At 43.3% G+C, this 23,197-nt stretch overlaps 1 protein-coding gene across 3 annotated transcripts in view; it reads right to left on the bottom strand.

The window, feature by feature from the left end:
* The window catches only part of CHD6 (chromodomain helicase DNA binding protein 6), a 204,448-nt gene that overhangs the window by 28,428 nt on the left and 152,823 nt on the right, over positions 1–23,197 (bottom strand). For all 3 annotated transcript variants that reach the window (XM_030309584.1, XM_030309585.1, XM_030309586.1), the window contains 5 exons: positions 22,519–22,678; positions 17,842–17,931; positions 17,063–17,166; positions 11,727–11,856; positions 10,031–10,091 (listed from right to left, as the gene is read on the bottom strand). In XM_030309584.1, the coding sequence (XP_030165444.1) occupies positions 10,031–10,091; positions 11,727–11,856; positions 17,063–17,166; positions 17,842–17,931; positions 22,519–22,678 (545 nt within the window). The remainder of the gene's footprint in view (positions 1–10,030; positions 10,092–11,726; positions 11,857–17,062; positions 17,167–17,841; positions 17,932–22,518; positions 22,679–23,197) is intronic.

Genomic DNA, 23,197 nt, shown 5'->3' with positions numbered 1-23,197 from the left:
GAGTAAGGGAGACACTGTTCTTGTGTCCTCTAGCCAGAAGGACTTTCAAATAAAAATTTTTTTAACATTTATTTTTGAGAGAGAGCGAGCGAGCAACAGAGAGTGCAAGTGGGGGAAGGGCAGAGAGAGAGGGAAACACAGAATCTGAAGCAGGCTCCAGGTTCCGAGCGTCAGCACAGAGCCCGACGCAGGGCTCAAACCCATGAACCATGAGATCATGATCTGAGCCGACGTCGGACGCTTAACCGACTGAGCCACCCAGGTGCCCCAGGACTTTTGTTTTTAATGTTTATTTATTTATTTTGAGAGAGAGAGAGAGAGAGAGAGAGAGAGAGAGAGAACAAACAGGGGAGGAAGAGAGGGAGGGAGGGAGAGAGAGAGAGAATCCCAAGCAGGCTCCATGTTGTCAGTGCAGAGTCCAACGTAGGGCTGGATCCCATGACCCTGGGATCATGACGTGGGCCAAAATCCAAGAGCCAGACACTCAACCGACTGAGCCACCCAGGAGTCCCAGTAGGACTTTTTTTTGCAAGTGATGAAGAAAAATATTTCAGCTTCCTCCTCTCTAGAATGGGATAAAGATAATGCCTAACTGAAGGGGAACATGCTTTGTTAGCTTGGAAGTCGTCCACATTCAAATATTACTGTTTGAGTCTGGAGCACCCTCAAACTCTGAACTTGTAAAGAAAGGCAGAGAAACTAGGGATACTTCACCTGAAAAGACATTTAAAGAGATTACGGTAGCTAGCTGGCCTCAAGAATTTAAAATCCCATCAGAGAGGAAAGAAAGAATAGTTTTGTTCTTCGCAGTATCATAAGAAAAGGAAACAGAATCCATGGAACCAGCTGGGAGCCAGATTTCTGCGTCAGTATAAGGAAGTTTCACCCTACGATGAAATGGGCTTCCTTGGAGGACAGCACACTTTCCCTCTTCTTCCTATGGACTCCCAGAATTACCTCAACCTACTTGGAATGACCTCTGACGGCAAGGCTGCAGAGGGGATGGAACATTCAGAGACCACTCAGACGTGTGTTAGGGTTCCTTACAATACTGGGATGGTGCCAATCTACTAAACGTCCCGTCTGTGCCCAGATCTGTTTATTTCAGAGGAATTCGCCTAGTTACGGACGACACGCTCTTTGGGCATCTTTAACCCTGCCTGTTCATCTGCCCGAGAACAGAACTGGGAGAAGGAAACACCTACGCAGTGTCTTTGGGGCAGGAGGTCTGGGATGGGAGAGAAGCAGGGGTGGGGCAACAGACCAGGTTCAGATGTTGGCTGTTCCTCTACGTTTGTTATTTTAGCACATGGACTAGAAGTCAAGCTTAATCTGTATATAATCTGTCCACCTCAAAATCCGGGAGAAGCCACTCCCCATTCTTTTGATTATATTCTATAATCAAAAGGGACCTCAAAAGCAAAATAAATAATACAGGCATTAATTACATGAATGAATAAAATGTCATTCCAGAGTTTAACCCTACTGTAAGGAAACCTGAGTTATTTTGCAATTCTGGCATAACCCCTTCAGTGCCCAGATCTCTCCAAGGTTGAAGACTGATCAGCTAAGTGTATAAACATGACTGAACAGCTTTCAGAGTTGGGCTGGCCTACAGTCGGTATGTGGCTGTCTTTCCACAGAAGTGCAAGTGCATGTATGTGCAGCTGAAATGCCTTCTGCTTTCCTGAAAGAACACTTGATTAGAGAACATAAAAGCAGAATATCTAGAAAATGTCTAGTCTGAACTCTATCCTTTGGTAGCTGTGAGAATTTGGCAAAATCCTTCAAACTCCCTGGGCCTAAATGTCCACAATAACATCGGAAGTGTTTAGTGTACTTGGCCAAGGTGAGGATTGATGGAAACAAATAGAAAAAGTGCTTTGGAAAGAGTAAATTTGCATCAAGCATAAGGTATTACTTTCATTTCTTTGGTACTTGACTTGCTTCTATGGAAAAACACATCCCAAATTCCAGACAAAAGGGTAACAGGATAAGTTAGGGACTGGAATGGCAGAACTTGGATTTTAATTGTCAACATCAGAACCTAACTTCCTTCAGGTCAGGGTCAGAAGTTTCATGCTGATCTGCTTCAATCCACTGCTTCTCAAACCATGGGGAGACATGGAAACATATCTCTGAACAATAATCATTTCCTACTTTGGGGAAGTGATGTCATTGTTACTGTTATAGGAATCACAGCTGATGGAAGCCAAAGTAAATATCCCACATTCTCCCAACTAGAACCAAAAGAAAAGAATCGACAACTTTTGGGTGGTGATGAGAAGATGAGAGATTATCCTGGCAATGGACTCAGTTGGGGACAACTATACAGGCACCCCTGGGATTCAGAATCCATGAAACTCTACCAGATTCATTTACTCCACAACTCAAAGCCAGAGAACATGTGTGGTCAAACGGTGCTGGGGCCCTGGTAAGGTTACAGTCTACTTATGCAAAGCCCCAGAAACTCATTTGTAAAACGTAATGCAGACTTGTACTTCTGGGAGAATACACATTTCCCTATTCCTCACTCTAAGTGTAGTTAAACCCCCTGGACGTTATGTATGAACAAACATAAGAAAACTCTGAAAGGTGAAGACAAGGCAAACAAACTAAGGATTCTGGGACCCAAGGAATGACACAGTGGTGAGCTCCATGGGTTTTCTTTTTTGCCTTATATATCCTATATCTGGAAGTAAAGAAGCTGACTACCTGGAAATGCCAAAGTGTGCAGATTAAAAAAAAAAAAAAAAAAAAAGCCCCAACAAAAGTCTGCTCTCCTTAGCTAGGGACCAGGAAAAAAGCAGGTTAGGAATATACACAATGTTGAGGCAAAATCCACTATACTCCAGCCTGACAACACATAACACTGGCTCAACACATCCATGCCAGCAAAGGCCAAGTTGAGAATCTAGACTTCCACCCTTCATAGGCTATAAGACGGCACCCCATGCCCCTGCTGCAGTGGTGTCAAAAAGCCAAGTAGGGATCTGGGACTTTCATCCCTGAGAAAGAGTAATGAGGTCCCCATCCCTGCCCACGGTGTCAGCAAAGAACTTCCTCTGCCCAGCAATAATGAGAAACATCACCCTCAGGTTTCAATGGGAGCAGACTGGGAACATGAACTTCTACTCTTACCTGGTAGTGACAAGGTGGTACCCGCCCCCTACCCCATTCCCCTATGAGAGGTGTCAGAGGTAGTCAGCTAAAACAGAAGTTTTAATTAAGATCCTGAGTCTTACAATATAATACCAAAACGTCCAGACTTTGGTAAAAAATCACTTATCATACCAAAAGCCAGGAAGACCTCAAACTGAATGAAAAAGGACAATAAATGCTGCCACCAAAATGACAGAAATCTTAGAATTTGACATAAGGATTTAAATAGTCATCAATGAGCAGTTCTGAACATGCTTGCCACAAATGAAAAAACAAAGTCTCAGCAAAGAAACAAAGATCCAAAGAAAAACCAGAAAGAAATTTTAGATCTGAAAAATATAGTAACCAAAAGCAGGCCCTCAAAACAAAACAAAACAAAACAAAACAAAACAAAACAAAATAAAGAACTCAATCTCAATGGACAGGCTCAAGAGCAGAGTGGAGGAGAAGAAAATCAATGAACTCAAAGACGGAAAAATAGAAAGAACCCAATGTAAATACCAGGGAAAAACAGATTAAAAAAACAAACAAACAAAAAAAAACCAGAGCATCAAGGACCCGTGGGACTGTAGCAAAAGTTTTAACATTCATATCATCAGTCTTGGAGAAAGGGGGAACGAAAAGACCCAAAGAAATAATAGCTGAAAACTCTCCAAATTTGACAAAAGACTTAAACCTACAGATTTAAGAAGTTGAAAAAAATCCCAAACAGGATGAAGTCAACGAAATCCACACACACACAAATAATCATGGTTAAACTTCTGAAAGCTAAAGACAAAGAAAAAATCTTGAAAGCAGCAAGAGAGAAAAGACGCCTTACCTATGGGGAAAAACAACTGGAATGACAGTGGATTTCTCATCAGAAACCATGGAGGCCAGAAGAAGTGGCACAGCATTTTTCAAGAGCTGAAAGAAAAGAACTGTCAACCCAGAATCCTACATCCAGTGAAAATATCCTTCAGGAATGAAAGGGGGATTAAGACAGCCTCAAACAAAGAAAAACTAGGAGAAACGTCAACTAGACCTACCCTAAAAGAATGGCTAAAGGAATTTCCTTTAGAAGGAAGAAACCTTGGAACACCAGAAAGAAGAAAGCATCCAGTAAACAAAAATACAAGTAAATACCATAGACTCTCCTTCTCCTCTTGAATTTTCTAAATTATATTGACAGTTGTGGCAAAAGTATAACATTGTCTGATATGGTTCTAAATGTAAGTATAAGAAATATTTAAGACCATTATATATATTGTAAATAGGGGGAAGGTAAAGAAACAAAACTGGAAGTGAGGTATCTACACTTCCCTTGAACTGGGGAATGATGATAGCAGTGGACTGCGATATATTATGTATATATAATATCTAGAAGAACCATCAAAAAGCTGTTAAAAATATAAATAAAAAAGGAATCATAAAGTGTTCAAGTAACCCAGAGGAAAGGAGGAAAAAGAAAATAGAGAATCAAAACTTGGAGAAAATAATAAAATATCAGACTTAAAACTTACTGTCTCAATAATTACATTAAATATGAATGACTGAGGGGTGCCTGGGTGGTTCAGTCAGCTGAGTCTCCGACTTCAGCTCAGGTCATGATCTCACAACTCGTTAGTTTGAGCCCCATGTCGGGCTCTGTGCTGACAGCTCAGAGTCTGGAGCCTGCTTCAGATTCTGTGTCTCCCTCTCTCTCTGCCCCTCCCCCACTCATGCCATGTCTCTCAAAAATAAATAAATATTAATAAAATTTTTAAAAAATATTAATGGCTGAATACACCGACCAGAAGATTGGCATAATGCATGAAAAAGTATGATGCAACTCTATGCTGCCTATCGGAAACTCACTTCAAGTATAATGATAAAAGTAGGCTTAAAGTAAAAAAATGGAACAAGTTGTAAGATGCAAACATTAATTAAAGGAAACAGGAGTAGCTACATTAATGTCAGGTAAAATACACTTCAGAACAGAGTAAGCTATCTGAGGCAGAGATGGACATTACATAATGATAGCAGTCAATCCACTTAAGAAGACAAACCTAAAATGTATGCACCAAACAACAGAGCTGCAAAATATGTGAAGCAAAACCTGATACAACTGAAAGGAAAAATAGACAAATTGATAATTATTTAGAGATTTCAATACTCCTCTCTCAACAACTAATGAAACAACTAGATGGGAAATCATTAAGGATACAAAAACTTTTTTTTTAAGTTTATTTATTTTTGACACAGAGAGAGAGAGCAAGTGCGAGCTAGGGAGGGGCAGAGAGAGAGAGGAGACACAGAATTGGAAGCAGGCTCCAGGCTCCGAGCTGTCAGCACAGAGCCAGCCCAAAGCAGGGCTCAAACTCACAAACTGTGAGACAATGACCTGGGCCGAAGTCAGACGCTTAACCAACTGAGCCACCCAGGCGCCCCAAAGATACAGAAAAACTTAACAACACTATCAACCAACATGATCTAATCGACATTTCTGCAATTATGTCAACATAACTGCACCCAATAACAGTACGATTCACATTGTTTTTCAAGTGCCCACGGAATGTACACCAAGACAGATCATATCCTGGGCCATAAAACAAACCTTAACAATTTTAAAACAACTAAAGTAATAGTTTGTTCTCTGAACATAACGGGATCAAACTAGAAATAAAAAACAGACTTAAAAAAAAAAAAAAGATTAAAAAAAAAAGTGGGGCACCTGGATGGCTCAGTCAGTTAAGTGTCTGACTCTTGGTTTTGGCTCAGGTCATGACCTCACGGTTCATTAGAGCCCAGAACTGGGCTCTGTGCTAACAGCACGAAGCCTGCTTCGGATTCTCTTTCTCCTACTCTCTCTGCTCCTCCCCTGCTTGCTCTTTCTCTCTCTCTCAAAATACATAAACTTAGGAAAAAAAACAAAAAACAGAAAGAAAATAGGAAAATCTCCAAACACTTGGAAACTAAGTAATAAACGTCTAATGATCTGTGGATCAAAAAGGAAGTCTCAATAGAATTTTTTAAAGAAATATATTAAGTTGAATGAAAATGAGGATAGAACACAGCAAAATTTGTGAGACATAGTTAAAGTAATATTGACAGGGAAATTTATAGCACTGAATGCATACATTAAACAAGCAGGGAAGTCTCAAATGGTAATTGAAGCTCCACTCCAAAAACAGAAAAAGAAAAGGAAAATAAAACCAGGGCAAGCAGAAGGAAGGGGATAATAAGGAGGAGAAATCAATGAAATTTAATAATTTTTAAAATTTATTATCTAGCTAGCTAGCTACCTCTTTGAGAGAGAGACAGAAAGAGAGCGTGCACACGTAAGTAGGACAGAGTGGGGCAGGGGGACAGAATCTTAAGGAGGCTCCACACTCAGCACAAAACCCAACGCAGGGCTTGATCTCATGACTGTGAGATCATAACTGGAGCCAAAATCAAGAGTCGGGACACTTAACCGACTGAGCCACTCAGGCACTCCTGAAATCAATGAAGTTTTTAAAACAGAAGACAAAGAGCTGATTATTTAAGAAAATAAAGCAGACAAATCTCAAGCAAGCCAGGTAGAGAAAAAAAGAAGACACACATTACCAGTATCAAGAATGAACAGGGAATAGCACTATACTTCTGCAACTATCAAAAGGATAAGAGAATACTACAAAGAACTCCACACACATAAATTTGACAACTTAGCTGAAACAGACCAAGTTCCTTGAAAAACACAAACTATCACAACTTACTCAATATAAAATAGAGAACTGGATTCATAATTTTAAAACTCCCTCAAAAAAGAATTTCCAGGCCAGTTACTGGGGAATTCTACTAAATATTTAAAAACTTAATACCAACTCTAAACAACCTCTATCAGAAAATAGTTGGAGGGAACACCTAACTCGTTTATAAAGTTAACATTATTACCCTGATATCAAAAGCACACAAATATAGTAACGAAAGAAAATTATAGACCAATATCCCTCATGAACATAGATGCAAAAAGCCTTAACAAAATATTAGCAAGTAGAATTCAATATTAAGAATTATATACCATGTCCGAGTGGAGTTTATCCCAGATTATCCAGGGATGCAAGGCTGATACAATATTTGTGAACAATCAATGTAATCTAACATATTAATAGGCTAAATAAGAAAGACCTCACAATCATATTAATTGGTGCAAAAATGCATTTGACAAAATTCAACATCTATTCATGACAAAAATTCTCAGAAAACTAGGAATGCCTCATTTTCAATAAAGAACATCTACCAAAAACCTAGAACTAACATTATACTTAATGATGAAAGACTGAATGTCTTTCTCCATCAGGAACAAAGCAAGAATATCTGCTCTCAGCATTCATTCAACACAGTGCCAAAAGTTTCAGACAGTACAATACAGCAAGAAAAAGAAATACAAGGCAGATAGATCAGAAAAGAAGAAATAACGCTAACCCTATTCACAGATGACATGAGTGCTGATATAGGGAATTTCAAGAAACCTAAAAACCCCTAAAACCGATAATTGCATTAAGCAATTTTGCAGGATAGAAGATAATTGTAACACCATTTACAATCGTGCCAAAGAAAATGAAATAGTTAGATGTAAATCTATAAACAGAAATTGTTTGCTGAAAAACTATAAAATGGTGATGAAAGAAATCAGAGATCAAAATAAATGGAGATATATAGTAAGATCCAACAGAGTAAAAAAAATCAATATAGTAAAGGTCAATTATCCTCAAAGTGATATATGAGTTTAATGTGATTCCTAGTAAGATCCCAGCAAGAACCTTTATAGCTATAGATAAGATTATCCTAAAACTTATATGGAAAGGCAAAGGAACAAGAAAAGCAAAAACAATTTTGAAAAAGAAGTGGAAGCAATCAGTCTAATCAATTTTAAAACTTATGCTATAGCTACAGTAATTGATATTACATGCTATTGGCAGAGGAAGAGATAAATAGAACAAAGAAACAAAAGAGAGAACCCAGAAATAGATCAATTGCTCAAATGATATTTTGACAAAGGTATAAAAGTAATTGAATGTGGAAAAGATAGCTTTTTAACCAAAGGCTTAGAGCAAGTAGAGAGCAACAGGTTAAAAAAAGAACCTCAATCTAATTCTCTCCATTTATATGAAAACAAACTTAAAATGGATCATGGACTTACATGTTAAACTAAAAAACTTCTAGTAGAAAACACAGAAGAAAACTGTCAGGACTGGAGACAAGCAGAATTCTCACACTTAAAACCGGCAACACGATCCATAAAAAGAAAAACTGGTTAAGTTGGACTTCATCGAAATTAAAAACCGCTGTTCTGCTGAAGTCAATGTGAATCAGATAAAAAGACAAACTACAGGTGGGACAAAATACTTGCCAACCACATGTCTGACAAAAGACTGGTATCTGGATTATATAAAGAACTCTCAAATACCAACAGGAAAACAAAGAAACAAACAATGCATTTAAAAAATGGGCAAAGGACACGAAGAAACATTTCACCGAAGAGGCTTCCAGGTAGCAATTAAACCTATAAAAAGATAAATGGTGACAACACTGAAAGCTAATAAAAGATGAGGAAGTGCACCACTCCTACATGGCCGGTGGGAATGTGAAGTGGTACAGCCACTCTGGAAACAGCTTGGCAGTTTTTAAAAAAAACTAAACACGCAACAACCGTATGACCCAGCAATCGTACTTCTGGACGTCTATCCCACAGAATTGGAAATGTACAGTCACACAACATCTGTATGCAAACGTTTACAGAGGTATCTGTAATAGTCGAAAACTGGAGACAATGCACATATCCTGCACATGGATGAATGGTAAAACAAAGTGGGACATCCATACCAAGGACTGCTATGCAGCAACGAAAAGGGAATTACTGTTACAGAAAACAACCTGGATCGGTATACAGGGAATTACGCTGCGTGACAAAAGCCAATCCCCAAAGGTCACACAGTGTATGTTTCCATTTAATATGTATATTCTTGGGGTGCCTGGGTGGCTCAGTCGGTTAAGCGTCCGACTTCAGCTCAGATCATGGTCTTGTGGTTTGTGGTTTCGAGCCCCACGTCGGGCTCTGTGCTGACAGCTCAGAGCCTGGAGCCAGCTTCTGATCCTGTGTCTGCCTTTCTCTCTGCTGGTCCCCTGCTTGTGCTCTCTCTCAAAAATAAATAAAAACATTAAAAAAAATTTTAAAGATAATGTATGTTCTTAAATTCTTATATCTTCTATCTAAAAAACAGTTTATTTATTTTTGAGAGAGCAAGTTGGGGAGGAACAGAGAGAGAGGGAGACAGAATCCTTAGCAGGCTCTGCACTGTCAGCACAGAGACCAATGTGGGGTCGAACTCACAAACAACGAGATCATGACCTGAGCTGAAATCAAGAGTTCAATGCTTAACTGACTGAGACACCCAAGCACCCCACCTCTTATTATATATCTTAAGTAATAATCTTAAAATGACAAATCATAGAAATGGAGAAGAGGTTAGTGGTTGCCATGGATTAAAGAGGAGGTGAAGGTAGGAGGGAAGTGAATGTGGCTGTAACGGGGCAACACGATGGACCTTTGTGGTCATGGAAACGTCCTATCTTGACTCTATCAATGTCAGCACCCTGGTTGTGATTCTGTACTACAGTTTTGCAAGATGTTCCCCTGGTGGGAAACCGGATAAAAAGTGCGCGGGATCACTCTGTAAGGTATCTCACAAACGCATCTAAAATCTATAGTTATATGAAAATCAAAAGCTCACTAGAATGAAAGTGCAATGCAGTCTGTATGTTGAGAATTTTTATAATAAAATCCCCAAGCCCACTGCCAAGATGGGGGTTTCTCTCTTGACACTAAGTAAGGACTGTGTGGACCAACACAGCACATGTGACTCACCATTTGTTTCTGCAGGCCATCTAACTTGTCTTCAGTGTTGTCTTCTTTATCCGTGTTGCCTCTAAATAAAAGTAAAATAAAAAGCATCACGCACCACCTAGGAGCTATTTTGCAACCAGGATGCTTGTAAGAAAACCATCTAAATCACTGACTACAAAAATATTAGTGGATCCCTTTTCCCACAGGCCTCAACATCTGTTTTTTTTTTTTTTTTTTTTCCTAGTGTCATAACGTCTACGGGCAAGGACCTCCACTCAGTACTAAGACTTCAGCATGAGACTCAGGATCTTCTCAGACAAGTTTAGAGGCCGGCTGTTCGACAGTGATACTGTCACAAACAAGAGCATTACTGCCCACCCAGAGTTTCCTGAACATGGGTCTTTGATGAAAGAAGAGACTCCAGAGGTTGAGGCCTGTGCAACAACCCCCCACCCCTAATCACAGTGGGGTGAAGCTTCATGCAGAGTCCCTTACCTGGTGGCATTCACTTCCTTGGGAGGAAACGGGGCTGCCACTGCTATTAAGGAAAGACATTTTTCCCTCTTTCCCATCAGACACCTGCCTTGAGCTTAGCTGCCCAATGTCTTCTGTCCTGTGAGCTTAACTATTGCTAACGCCTATTTTTCATGATTTGTCTTAAAACTAGCTTTGAAGTGTTCCTATCTCAAATACTCTTATTGTTGCTGCTCAGGTCCTAGAGGCAGTACAATCTCCCACCTTTACTGCTTAACCACACAAAAAAGAGCCACCCACAAAAATGTAAGCTTTCTGCCCCATTCTACCTCACCCACGTAGTGCCTTCCCCCCACATCCAGTATTAGTATCACCACTCGGGCTTCTGTTAACATCTTTCCAAATCTATCTTTATTATCTGCTCACAGGAAATTCTCTTTGGTACAGAGAATGTTACAGTAGCTTAAGTTTTCATTAGGGGTTAAGGACAGATGAAAAATGCTTTTCACTCTTTTGTTGGCTTTAATAGGTGGTTAGGAGCTCCTGGCTAGGCCTGGCCGCAGTCCTAGGCAATGCAAAGCGATATTTGCTACTTTTGGGGAGAAGATGAGCTCAAAGTTTACCAAACACAAGCTAAGAGATATGTATTATGTTTTCCAAATATATATATTTTGGAGCACCAGTTTCTGGCTGTTTATTTAGCTCTCTTATGAATTTACACATTTGGGAGTTATGCCAACAGTAGATAAACTCAAAGGAGACGTTTTCATACCTTTTTTTTGCACACGACCCATAAACAAGGCCTAAATGCCACAGCCATCAAGCAGTGGTTCCTAAATCCACCTTACTCATGGACAACGCATTCTTAAATAATGCCAGAATTTCATCTGAGGAATTTCAAGATCAGGAAGCCTGTACTTGGGGTACCTCTTAGTTTCTGTTAGGTATGAGAGGTCTAGCTGAATTCATCCTCAAGAATCCGCTGATCAAGTAAGAGACGAGTTGGGTAGGATGGTGGGCAGCTTGGGGAATCCATGAAGAACAGGAACTGGTATTTGGTTCAAAATGCTTGGAAGTCAAAAAGGCCTAAGGTGTAACAGAACGTAACCAATGCAGCAGTTTTGAAAAGTAGTTCCCAGAGGGCAAGACTGAAGGGAGATGCTGGGAGAGGCTAGCAGAATGCTGGATATGTGGAAGGGGTCATAGATTCATGGCAAAATCTGTCACCTCACAGATGACTCACCGCTCGGGAATGTCTGAGGTCCCCTCTGTAACACCCTGTTCTGCAGAAAGAGACTTCTCATCTGGCATCCCGACTTTCTCCAGGAAGCAAAGTGCTGGGTCTGCTCGCATGGCATTGTACCTTTCATACCCTGATCGGGGGCAGAGAAATGTCAGATGATAGGTTAGAACTCCCCAAATCTACCCTGGGCCCTGGACAGCCATTTTTGTTTTGCTTATTAAATGAAAAATAAAACAATCAAAAAACACTACTTAAGATTAATAGAATCCTATCAGATATCCTATCAGAGGAATATCCTTGAGCTAAAGTAGATGCCCTGAGTAGTGCTTGACCAAAAATAAAAGCTTATGCACGTATTCTGTGTCCGTAAAGAGATACAAGGCCTAGATACAACACTTACTCGTTTACTTCTTTTGGACAGCAAAAGTAATCAGGCAAGTTGGTTCTATAGCTTCTTCCCCTCAACCCCCAACTCCGGACAACTTGTTACCTCCTGAACGGGCCCTGTTTTCTGATAGTCCAATACCATCCCATGTGTTAGGAACAGCAATTGAACAAAGTGATGCATGCAGGGGATAAGACACAGGGAGGGCTGCTGTGGTTGTTAATCAGATTAAAACCGACCTATTGCTTCCATAATCATCAACTCAGTATGAAATCCTAATCTACTGGCCAGGGCTTTGGAATTACCTAACCTCACCACATCCCAAAAGTCAAACACAGGATGAGCATTTTTGATGCAGAAGAGACTCCCAAAAGGAAGCCAAAACCGTGAGATAACATCACTTTTACTGTGATAATCCCAGGCTTGAGAATTTGTTACTATTTTACTAAACCTAATGCCATCTTATAATGAGACAGGATTTGGTCACATACAAGATCCAAATCTATTGTTATAGCAAATTATCTTGGGTGAAACTCCTTCAGGATCGTCAAAACCCTTTCCATGTTGCTCCTAGGAAGCAAGGTCCATTTCTAGCTCTGGAGTACATACACAGAGACCCCCGTGATGGAAAATGCTGTACCTAAAATGAGAGCCAGCATGGGTGCTAATAACAGACTTTGTTTTACTTTGCTGGGTACTTCACCTCCTTGTTGGCTTCTGTTCTACCATCACTGTTGACGCACTTCTGTCCTCCACCCTGTAGGCAGCACCTGGAACTTGTTCTCTGAGGAGCTGCAGGTACTTTATCTTTTAATCCAAAGTGACTCTTGTGCCATCTCAACGACAGGTGCTGCCCGCATGAGGCATATGGCAGGAGAAACTGCGATGCCTTATGTTCTTTACTCACTATTCCTCAGGGCGATTACTTGATTACTGTCAGTCACATGTGATTGTGGGCTCCTTAGGAAAAGAACCTGGGTCTGTTTCTTATCAGTACACATTCAGTACCCAGCGTGGGGCCCAACACCGTGCACGCTCGAGAAAAGATTGCAGGAGTCAGCTTTGTCCAGATTCTCTTCCAATAATCGTTGTAGGCAGAGCCATTCATACCCTCTCCCTGTGTCCTACCTCAGCTCACAGGAAAACAAAGGCCCTCCATGCTCCTGCTGCCTTGAGGAAATTCCTGCCGCTAGCTCCACCTGCTGCTCCCCATGAAAAGAGAGGTGCTTCATCTGATAGGTGAGAGGCTGAAAACCTCCTCCACCAGCCCTTTACTACTGAGGACCATGTGTCCTGCCCTCTGGTGCTCTGGGCTCAACAAGGGCATGAAGCAGTTCTTTCAGCAGCCGACTACCTGGGGACGCTTCTGTTGTGCAGCCCTTCTCTGTCTTGTGTGGCTCTCAAGTCTAGAGAGATTTTGCACTCCTATTTCTCAGTGAGCTACGAAGCTGGTGGCAAGGAGGAATGACGGATTCAGTCCCCTAGAAAACCCGACAACCTCCCTGCAGAGTCGCAGGAGCTGGAAGAGCAGTACCAATAAATACATAGTAGATGATGGCCTTTGAGGGTGTGGGCTGCTTGCAGAACATGAACAAAAATACTAAACTCCTTATCTTGATGAACTTTTTAAACACAGGCTGCCCTAGAGGGCTGTAGTCAGTTAACACAACTGACAGCTGTCAGGAGCATCATTCAGAAGAGGTTTGCTACAGGGCACTTCTTGTTGCAAACAACCAAAGGTTCAGGCAATTCTTCCCCAGGGGTCAGCTTGGAGATGCAACCATGGCTATATCCTTCTAATCTAAGTAGGGTTGTAGCGGGCTATGTCTGGGGCAGACTAAAAGAGCCACAAAACTACAGACAATGAATGGCTGTGTGTTTCTTAACAAAGAAAATGGCTGTAGCGCCGCAGCTCATACTTAGGCCTCCACAGGATGAAGGCGAGGCAGAGGGCTTCCTGCCAGAAATCCCTGAAAAGTGAACACCAGATGGCTTGGGTGTCTGGAAGCTTGACTGTCAGCTGGTAAGACCTGGTAAGACATGTTATGTGGGCTAAGTTATACAGGGGTCATCAGGTGTATTCTCCAGATGAGCCTATGCTCATGGAATGTCCGATGGGCATTTGGCCAGGGGCAGGATCCAATGTGGATTCTATAAGACGCCAAGGAGGATGAGCACATGAAACCAACCACAAGCATCTGTACAATGTCATCTAGGTAGAACCAATGTTACCATCCAGCTAAAGAGGGCTAGTTCTATGCAGGAGTGAGCCAGGTACGCATGTGTGGTTTAGGTCTAGTCCCCCAGCACTGGGTACGGAGGCTGGGTTTTCCCATCTTTATAATGTGTCTGCTAGTCATTGTATGCCACAATGAGCCACTGTAGGCATCGCACACATGCCCTCAGCCCTGATTTTGACAGTGAGTTCACCTCAACTGGCAATCTGGGGGAATCTGAAAGGAGTGGGTGATGCATCATCGTAAGACTGCACGAGTGTGCTCAGGAAACACTTAGGAGTTACTAACTTATACCCTCCCAAACTGTTTCATAGAGCAGAGGAGCATTAGACATGGAAGTTATCTTAGACATCATCTGACTGGCCCTTGAACATTTCCAGTATAAGACTAAGATCAACTGATTAATCCACTACCCTAAGCCTTCATCAGGGACAAAAAAACTAATAGGTATGGTGCCAGCGTTAATTTGCCTTTCCCAAGAGAGAAAGGGTCTTGGCTCCACTTAGAGTCCTGTCTTCTTACACATTCTGAGGTTACCCTGCTAGCCACACCTTTGTAAGGAACTACACTTATCAGCAAAGTATAACGACCTTCTTTATCCCAAACTATCCTTTCCTTAAAGACCTTTTGTAGGACACTGATCTTGCCACACTAGGTCTCTTGTGTTTTGTTTTTGTTTGTTGTTAGCATTGGTCTGGGATATCTTGTTTTACTGCTTACAAGGCAACCTCATTCTATCTTCCACATTTTCTCCTCTTTCGTGTCCATAATTTATCTCCCATGAACATGTTCTTCCAGCTCTGCATGATTGGGCCAAAGGCCTCTTCTTGCCCTCCTTTCCCAGAGGGCTTGTTTCTTTCTTGTGTGTGGGCATTACAAACCCAGTCTCTCTGGTTTGCTGTCCTATCAGTGAACTTCCAGCTCTGGCTTTAAGTAACCTCTTCATTCGGGGATTTTATTTGTTTCATGTGTAGCTAGGTGGTTTCACACTGTTGTCAGAATCCACCCAGGCTTTCTGTATGTCTGTGGTGTGTGTGTGCTGGGTTGGAGGAAGGATGGAGGTGAAGCGTGTGGCTGCCACAATGCTGGGACTTCAGGTTGTGAGGTCTTTCCACATCACGTTCTCTCCACCAAGGGTCGGGCAACATACCCTAAAACTACCGCCGATAGGAGACCCAGGGTCAATGGACTTTCCCACACACTGAGTTCAGATGCTCTGAATCTGCCTGTCTCCAACAACTTGTCTTCCTTTGAGTTCTTTCCAAAATCAGATTAAACCAAGTTTTGGTTGTACTGTGGGCTCCTTGTGCTTAATCGAGAGGTCACTGCTTCTTCATCCCACTGCAGAGGTGAGTTCTGGCCCTGCACTGCCCCAACGAGGAGCCACATGTGGTTATTTAAATTTCAATTAATTACAATTACATAAAGTTAAAAATATAGTTGCTCAGATGTACCAGTCACATTTCAAGTGCTCAAGAGTCACATGTGGCTGGTGGACCACACAGCGGACAGCACAGAGACAGGGCATTTCCACCATCACAGGCAGCTCTTGCCAACAGCATCGCTGCTCCCACCTAAACCAGCGGTTTGACAAAGGGCTCTCAGCAGCCCTGACCTCCCACTGCAGCACCCAAATCCAAGCGTCGAGGGGATTCCTCATTAAAATATGTACAGGCATGGCTCTTAAGGAAGCGTGGCTGGTTGGCCTCCAGATTTGAGTCCTACTGATGAGGGCTGTGTGAGAAAGCGACTTTCCACGGGCAGAGCAGCGAGTGGCTGCACATAAGTGGCAGAGCAGCACTGAACATGTCCTACGCTGGCACGTACCGCCTGGCACTGCCCTAGGCAGTCCACATATAGTGTCTCAAAGAGTCTTCAAACAACCCTCCGGGCAGGCTGTTTCGATACTATCCTCGTGGTACAGGTGAAGAAACAGGTCAGAGAAATTTATGATTTGCTCAAGGTCCCACATTTAGTAAGTGGCAGAGCTGACAGTGAAAGCCAAGTATAACCAACTCTTCCCACTTTGAGTCCTGCTCTCCAGTTTAAGATTTCAGTTACTTCACTGGGCAGGGAAGGGGTCTACCAGCCACAATACAGTGACTATCACGTGGTGCTTCCATCATTCACCTTAACCGCTGGCTGAAGGCAAGGGCAGGTGCCTAGGACAGTTCCAGAAGTGAAGAAAGGGGCACTTATTTAGTTTTTTTCCAAGCTACTCAAATACTTCTCTCAGTCCCCTAGACTCTTAGTTACCGTATTTTTAAAAAACGATGTCCATGCCATCTTGTATTCTTAAATTTTTATACCAGTGGGGCAAAAAGATGCACTCCAGGAATATGTAGATTATCTAGACTGATCTTAGAATTCTACATACATACGAAAGGTTAAAACCTAACATTTTCCCATTTACTTATTCTTTTACTCAAGCAATGCTGTATGCCTACACGTGCCAGGCATTAGGCTAGACACTGGGACTCTAAGAGTGAAGGAGAATGAGGCAGTCCAAGGTCTGACAGTGTGGACAGGCTCTCTGTAACCACAGCAGCTCTCTGCGAAGCTCCTCACTGATATTATTTAATGTTCGCCCTATTTTCATGACTCACACGTTCATCTGAGAGGACAGAGGAGAGGTGAGGCTTACTTTCTACCAGAGACGTGCAGCAGGCTATGGAGTTGCTCAGGAAAGGGAGAGCATGCACTGAAATACACACCGTGTTTGAACACGCCTATCAGAAGGGACTTATCGGCCTCAGCATCCCACCAATCCACTGGGATCTCCATGTAGTCGATGTCGGGCAGGGGTACGTCTAGCTCTCTGTGGAAGGAAGGGCATGGGCTCAGAGTTCCTTCAACACAGACAAAAAACAATGCAAGAGCTACTGGCTGAACCCTGATATTAAGCCACACCCCAGTCACACGCTGAGAGGCTGAAGTTACAAGGACTCAGAAGGCTGTGGGCTAAGGTTTCTTAAACCAGGACTTTATCACATTCACCCAGTGAGCTATTTCATACATGTACTTGATTTCTAGGCTCTACCTTAGACTGACACAGAACCCTGAAGAACCTCTTGGAGAACTCATCAGTAGGTCTAGGTTGGGGCTTGGGATCCTTATGTGTAATGCCCATCTTCAGTTGGGAACCACAGCAAAAGCCATCAATACATTGGTCAACTGAAGGTAGAACACTCTCCACTTGGCTGAACTCATACACAATCAAATGTTGGAAAGTGCCCAAATCATCCTGGTTCAACATGTGGAGATCTCAAGCACTGTTTGAGAACAAGACAGTCAGCACTGGTACATGCAGGGAAATAAAGACCGCCTGTTCAGAGGACAGGTCTCACAGCAGCTGGCCTCCTGGCACGTAGGGAACTGACCCCGGGCTGGGTGCAAACACGGGCCTCCTGGAGCACAAGTAGGTTTGTCCGTCTCCACGAACGGGACTATATGGTAGCTCTTTAACACCAAGAGCCACGCTGACTTGTTTTACCTGGCAGGGGTGCCTTCAAACGCTTTATCAGCTGCCTCTCCCAGTATTTCAGCTTTTAGGTAGTACAGCATCCGGACTCGCAAAAGGACCCTGTGAAAGGTGAACACATCAATGCAAACGTATCAGAGCCCATGAGCTGCCTATAACCTGCCACCCCCAAGTGGACACATGGAAATTCCGGGCGCTCCCAAGTTATTATGATGTGAAGTAATATATGAGAAAGCACTAGAAAAGCAAAACCCAAGGTATTGATGGCAGATGCTACTGTGATTATTCCCACTTCACATGGAAAAATGTATCTCACCAGCCCTGTAATCACCCTGTAAGCCCTGGAGGGCAGCAGAAACACTGTTTCTCCAGATCCACAAGAGTACACACCACCTCTATGGGGCCATAATGACCTCTAGGGCAGAGGTGCCTTCCAAGAGGCTGGTTACCAGTTTATTGATCTACTGAAGAGCAGGTCATGTTGAATGGTGCTGTTTTCCGTTGCATTTGCATGTGTTAAAAATGGATATTTACAAGTCTTTTTCATGGCAATACTCCCAGACAGTAATCATGCCTTCTCTCCTGAGGTGCTCAGTTCCCTGGATTCTGCTCAGAGCATACTCAAGCTCCAAGGGAGGGCATGCGCCAAACATGTCCGAGACAAGGAAGTAAGCGTTTGTTGGGCAACTACTGTGTGCCCTGCACCATGCTGGGTACTGTGAGGCACAGAGCAAAAGCAAGCCTGTTCTTGAGGAGCCCACAGCAGTCTAACAGTGAAATGAGACCAACCACGAAAGAACTACAGCATGGAAGATGACCCTGGGAGTCGACGTATGCAAAATGGGGTGAAGGTAAGGGTAGGCACAGAGAAGCTGGCCCCATTCAGGGAGAGGCTTCATATTCACGGCTAAACTGCAAAGAAGTTTAGAAGAGTACTTGTAACTTGTACAATACCAGTCAAGACTAAAGGCTAGCTATTAAAAATAAAGGCCTACTTACACAGATAGGGACAGACCTCCATCTAAGTTATTTTAAAAGGAGAAAGAGAAACAGCGCAGAGCACGAATAGTATGTAAAATACACATTATTTTTGGGAGAATAAAAGGAGGATGTACATTCATCTAAGCTGGTCCATGCACAGAGTATCTCTGGAAGAACCTGGTTAGCAGTGGCTGCCTCTGGAGGGGGAAATGGGAATTGGAGGTGGGAGGAAAGGTTATTTTTGGCAATTTTTAAAAAACACATAAAGTGCCACTCTGGGCTCGAGTAGTAGGTGGCAACACACACACAATTTTTAGAATGGAAAGAACCCTTATTTTTCTGGTATGCCATTCCTTACCTCAGCTGTTAGTCAACTCAAATAATTTCAAGGTTTATTTTTTTTAAAGCTCAGATAATAAGAGCTCTAAGAATTTACAACAGTCGTTGATCGTTCTACCTTGCTGACAGTGCCTGCTGGCCTCCTCAGTAAGAACTTCAGTGAGGAGGTCTTAGATATGGGAATCCCAGCCTGCTTACATCTAGCCCAATCAGAGGAAGGTTTTCCTGATGATGTAAGATAGAGTGGTCTCTACTTCTTTAAACCGAAATGTGTTGACACTTGGTAGCATCTATGGCATGAGAGAATAGAATTTTAAGTGAACAGTATTCACTTATTCTCCAAATGAGAAAGAAATCAATTCAGAGGACAGATGGGCAGCTCCTCCCCGAGTGAGAGGATAACCCCAGCTGGCATCTAAACTCAAAGGGAAGGAGGACTGGGGCACGTTTGTAACACCCTTACTTCAGCCAGACAAAACCCACCAATATTTCGGTGGCATTACTGCTCTTTCCTTCATCTCTTTCTTTAAAATAAAACACAACACCACATTTTGTTGATATGAAATACACTTCCAGGAAGTGCACCTTAGATAAACATACAGCTTGATGAATTTCCAAACTGAACACACATGTGAATCCAGGACCCAGATTAGGAAGCAGAGCATGTCACCAGGACTCCCCTGACTTCTCATAGCCTGGATCTGAAACAGCTGTTATTTAACTTTTTAAAGTTCTTTTGCTGACAATTTCCTGTCCCTAAATACTATACCACTACTACTACTGAACAATGCTTTGAGTACTTATCACATGGCAGCATGTATTAGCTCACTTAATCCAAACAACAATGCTAAGAGATGGAAACTATTATTACCCTCATTTTCTAGATGGAAACTATTATTATCCTCATTTTCTAGATGAAAGAAAGAAGGCAGAAGGCACAAAGAGGTTAATAATTCACCTGCTCATAAATCCAGGCAGTCCTGACCCCAGACCCTGTCTCAACCTTTATCTGGTATGAGGGTGGCAATAAATTTGCTAACAGAGCCTACAATTCTAGAAGCTCCCAGTCCACTTTTGTTGAAAGAATTCTGCCTGTTCTCCAACGTACCTCAGGGCAAACCAGGACCCAAGATCAAAGGGTGGAAGTTTCAAGGGAGCAGACTTCAGATTCAATACATAGAAGGGTGATTAATTAGAATCTGGTAATTAAATGAGCCTTGCAGAGAAATGGTAAGCTCCCATCGCTAGGAAGGCTCGAGCACAAGCTGCAGACTCCCTGGCAGGGTCCTGCCCCCAGAACTCCCATGCTGAGTGCAAGAGCTGCAAGGTCCCTGCTGGCTCTTGCTGAGCCAGGACTAAAGAGGACAGTTGTCCCCTTTGGATTCAGAATAATAAACAATAGTCAGCATCTCTGAACTCAGATAAATGCTTTACTGCATTCTTTTCTCTTTCTTTTAAAGATTTTATTTTTTTTTTAACAGTAATCTACATCCAATGTGGGGCTCTAACTCACAACCCCGAGAACAAGAATCGCACACTCCACCGACTGGGCCAGCCAGGGGCCCCTATTGCATGTATTCTTTGATTCCCAGCATCAGGCACACATTCAGGAAAAGTCTTGGGGATGGCGGTTAGAAATGTTAAGGAATTCCTCAAAGGTCCAAACTGGTTCTGTTCATCAGCTGTGATCATCTCTGCAGGTATCAAGGGAAGTTCTATGCCAACTTCTCCAGCTCAGCCTGTTTTCAGTGCCCCACACCCACATGTGCAGTAAGGAATGGAAGAGCCACACACTGCCACTGTCACTTAGCAGGGTACAACCCGAGTCCTTCACCTTGCACCTCACTGTTCAGTGAATGTAAGGACTCTGATTCTGTCCCAGCTACAAGTACTGTTATTCTCCTAGCTGGTAAGACTCACAGTCATGAGTTAGCTGCTTTCTATATTCCTCATCACATATTACGGGTTATTCCCTAGTTGTGTCATAGTCGACCCTTTCTCCCCAATTCTACAGTTGGCACCTTTCTCTAGATCCTTATGATCCATACTTACATTACGACAGAACTCTCCTAGATGGCCACTTAGCTCTCGGTTTACCCAGTCCATCTCACTGTTGCCAGATAAAGTTTTCTCCCCAAACATCATTTTTTTACTACATGTCTCACTTATTAAAGAAGCATGGCTGCTTAATCTACAACAGAATCCTCAGCCTGCAGTACAAGATCTCCTAGGAGTCCTCTTAGCTAGGCAGCCTCCTCTTTCTGTCTGTCCCCTACAGGGTGACTCTGAGTCAGTCCCATGGCACATGCTACCAGGTCCTCTCCCAGGCAGGTTCTACCATCAACAGCACGCGCCCTTTAATTCTCAGCTTGAGAACTACTGTCCCAAAGAGCCTGTCCTTCTGTGCATGGTTTTTATTACTGTTTTGGGCACGAGACCTATCTTCAAAGATTTGGAAAGATGAAGGGAAAAGGATCAGACTTCATCTGTAAATGGTGAAGAACACAACCTGACAACCACCGCAGGACCATTAGGTTGATGTCACAGGGAAGACACACTAATTTGTAAGTTGACAAACGCTTACTTCTCACTTAACTTAGAAGGTCGTACCCAGAGGTGAGGCAGCAGAGACCTTCTCACTGCCGAGCAGGAGTGCTGGGGAGACATGCCTGCAAGGCCTACGAAGCTGGGCTAGGTGGTTTCCAAGGGTCCTTTTCGTCCTGATAGATACTCCGTATGGTGATGCAAATATCCACGTGCAACTCGTCACTGTTTGGTGGCTGAGTGCCCTCTAACTCCCCAAACTAAACTTCACAAGAGCAGTTTCATTTTCCATCACTCTTTCCTTTGCCCTGCCATCCACCCTGCACGGTGTTGGCCCAGGGATATAAAGGGTAATATCTCAAATGCAAGTCTGTCAAATGCCTGGAGGCCATGAATGGCAACAGCAAATCAGAAGAGGAAGCAACCTGGCATGGGGGAGTGGGGCTGAGAGTAGTGGCCACTAAGGCCAGTCTTCTGCTCTTGCTAATGTGACCTCAGGGGCAGAAGGAGAGAAAGGGAAAGGAGAGGAAGCAGTAAAATCACAATGTCCTAACTGGATTTTGACAGTCAGGTCAGAAGTCCCCTCAGGGGTATAAGGGGCAATGGTAGAGAGTCCAGGTTCTGGGGGAGAGGAGATGTTGCCAAAGGAGGGAGACAGGCTTTATGTGAAGGGATCCCAACCAGGTTAGACCACATACCCTGCCTTTTCAGACCCTGCATGGTGGTACAGGAGCATCAGGTGGTCCCCCACAGCCCCGAGGGGATCCCAGGAGCCTAAACGGTCTGAATGGAACTGCCGCGAAGGATGGGGAGGGGCACACTCACTTGTTGCAGTGCTGTTTGAGGTGTTTCTTATAGCCGTCATCATGCAAGACCACCTCGGGGTTGCAGGTGGCCAGCCAGTCTGCATTCTTCAACTCAGGGAGCAGCAGCTGGTTCTTCGTCTTCTTCCCCTTCCTCCCTCTGGGGACTGGAGCAGACAACCCTGAAACAGAAAGGAAGGCCCATGAGCCTAGGCAACTTTAAACATGGGGGCAGAACAGAGTTGGGCTTAGGGTTGCAAGGAGGCAGCCAGGCTGTGCATGGCGGCCCTACGTGACAGACCCCCCTCCTCGGCCCACCAAGTAGTGCTAGTGGTGAGGAGATCTGCCTGGGCTCCAGCTCAGTAAACTCCAGGAATGTTCAGTCAGGCGGTAAGAATTTACTGAGCACCCCATGCAGACTAAGAACATCACCTGCACCCCTCGGGAACTCACAACCCGGCCAGGGAAAAAGGGATGCTCGGTCCGAAACGTGAACGTGAGCAGTGGCCAAGCACAGGGAAGGAGAAGCACAGCACAAGAAAAGGCAGAGACAGGTAGAACTGGGGCACAACAGTGACATGCCAGAGAAAAACCAGAGCACATGGCGTGACCCCAGTTCCGTGCGGGAGCCCTCGGGATGCTCTGGTCAGCACACAGGACTGGCATGCGGGCCCAACTGTACTCCCGCAAAATACTACAGG

This window comes from Lynx canadensis, chromosome A3, assembly GCF_007474595.2.
Source record: "Lynx canadensis isolate LIC74 chromosome A3, mLynCan4.pri.v2, whole genome shotgun sequence".
Classification (NCBI taxonomy): Eukaryota; Metazoa; Chordata; class Mammalia; order Carnivora; family Felidae; genus Lynx; species Lynx canadensis.
Note: the sequence above shows the minus strand (reverse complement) of the source record. Positions and strands in the feature narration are given on the sequence as shown.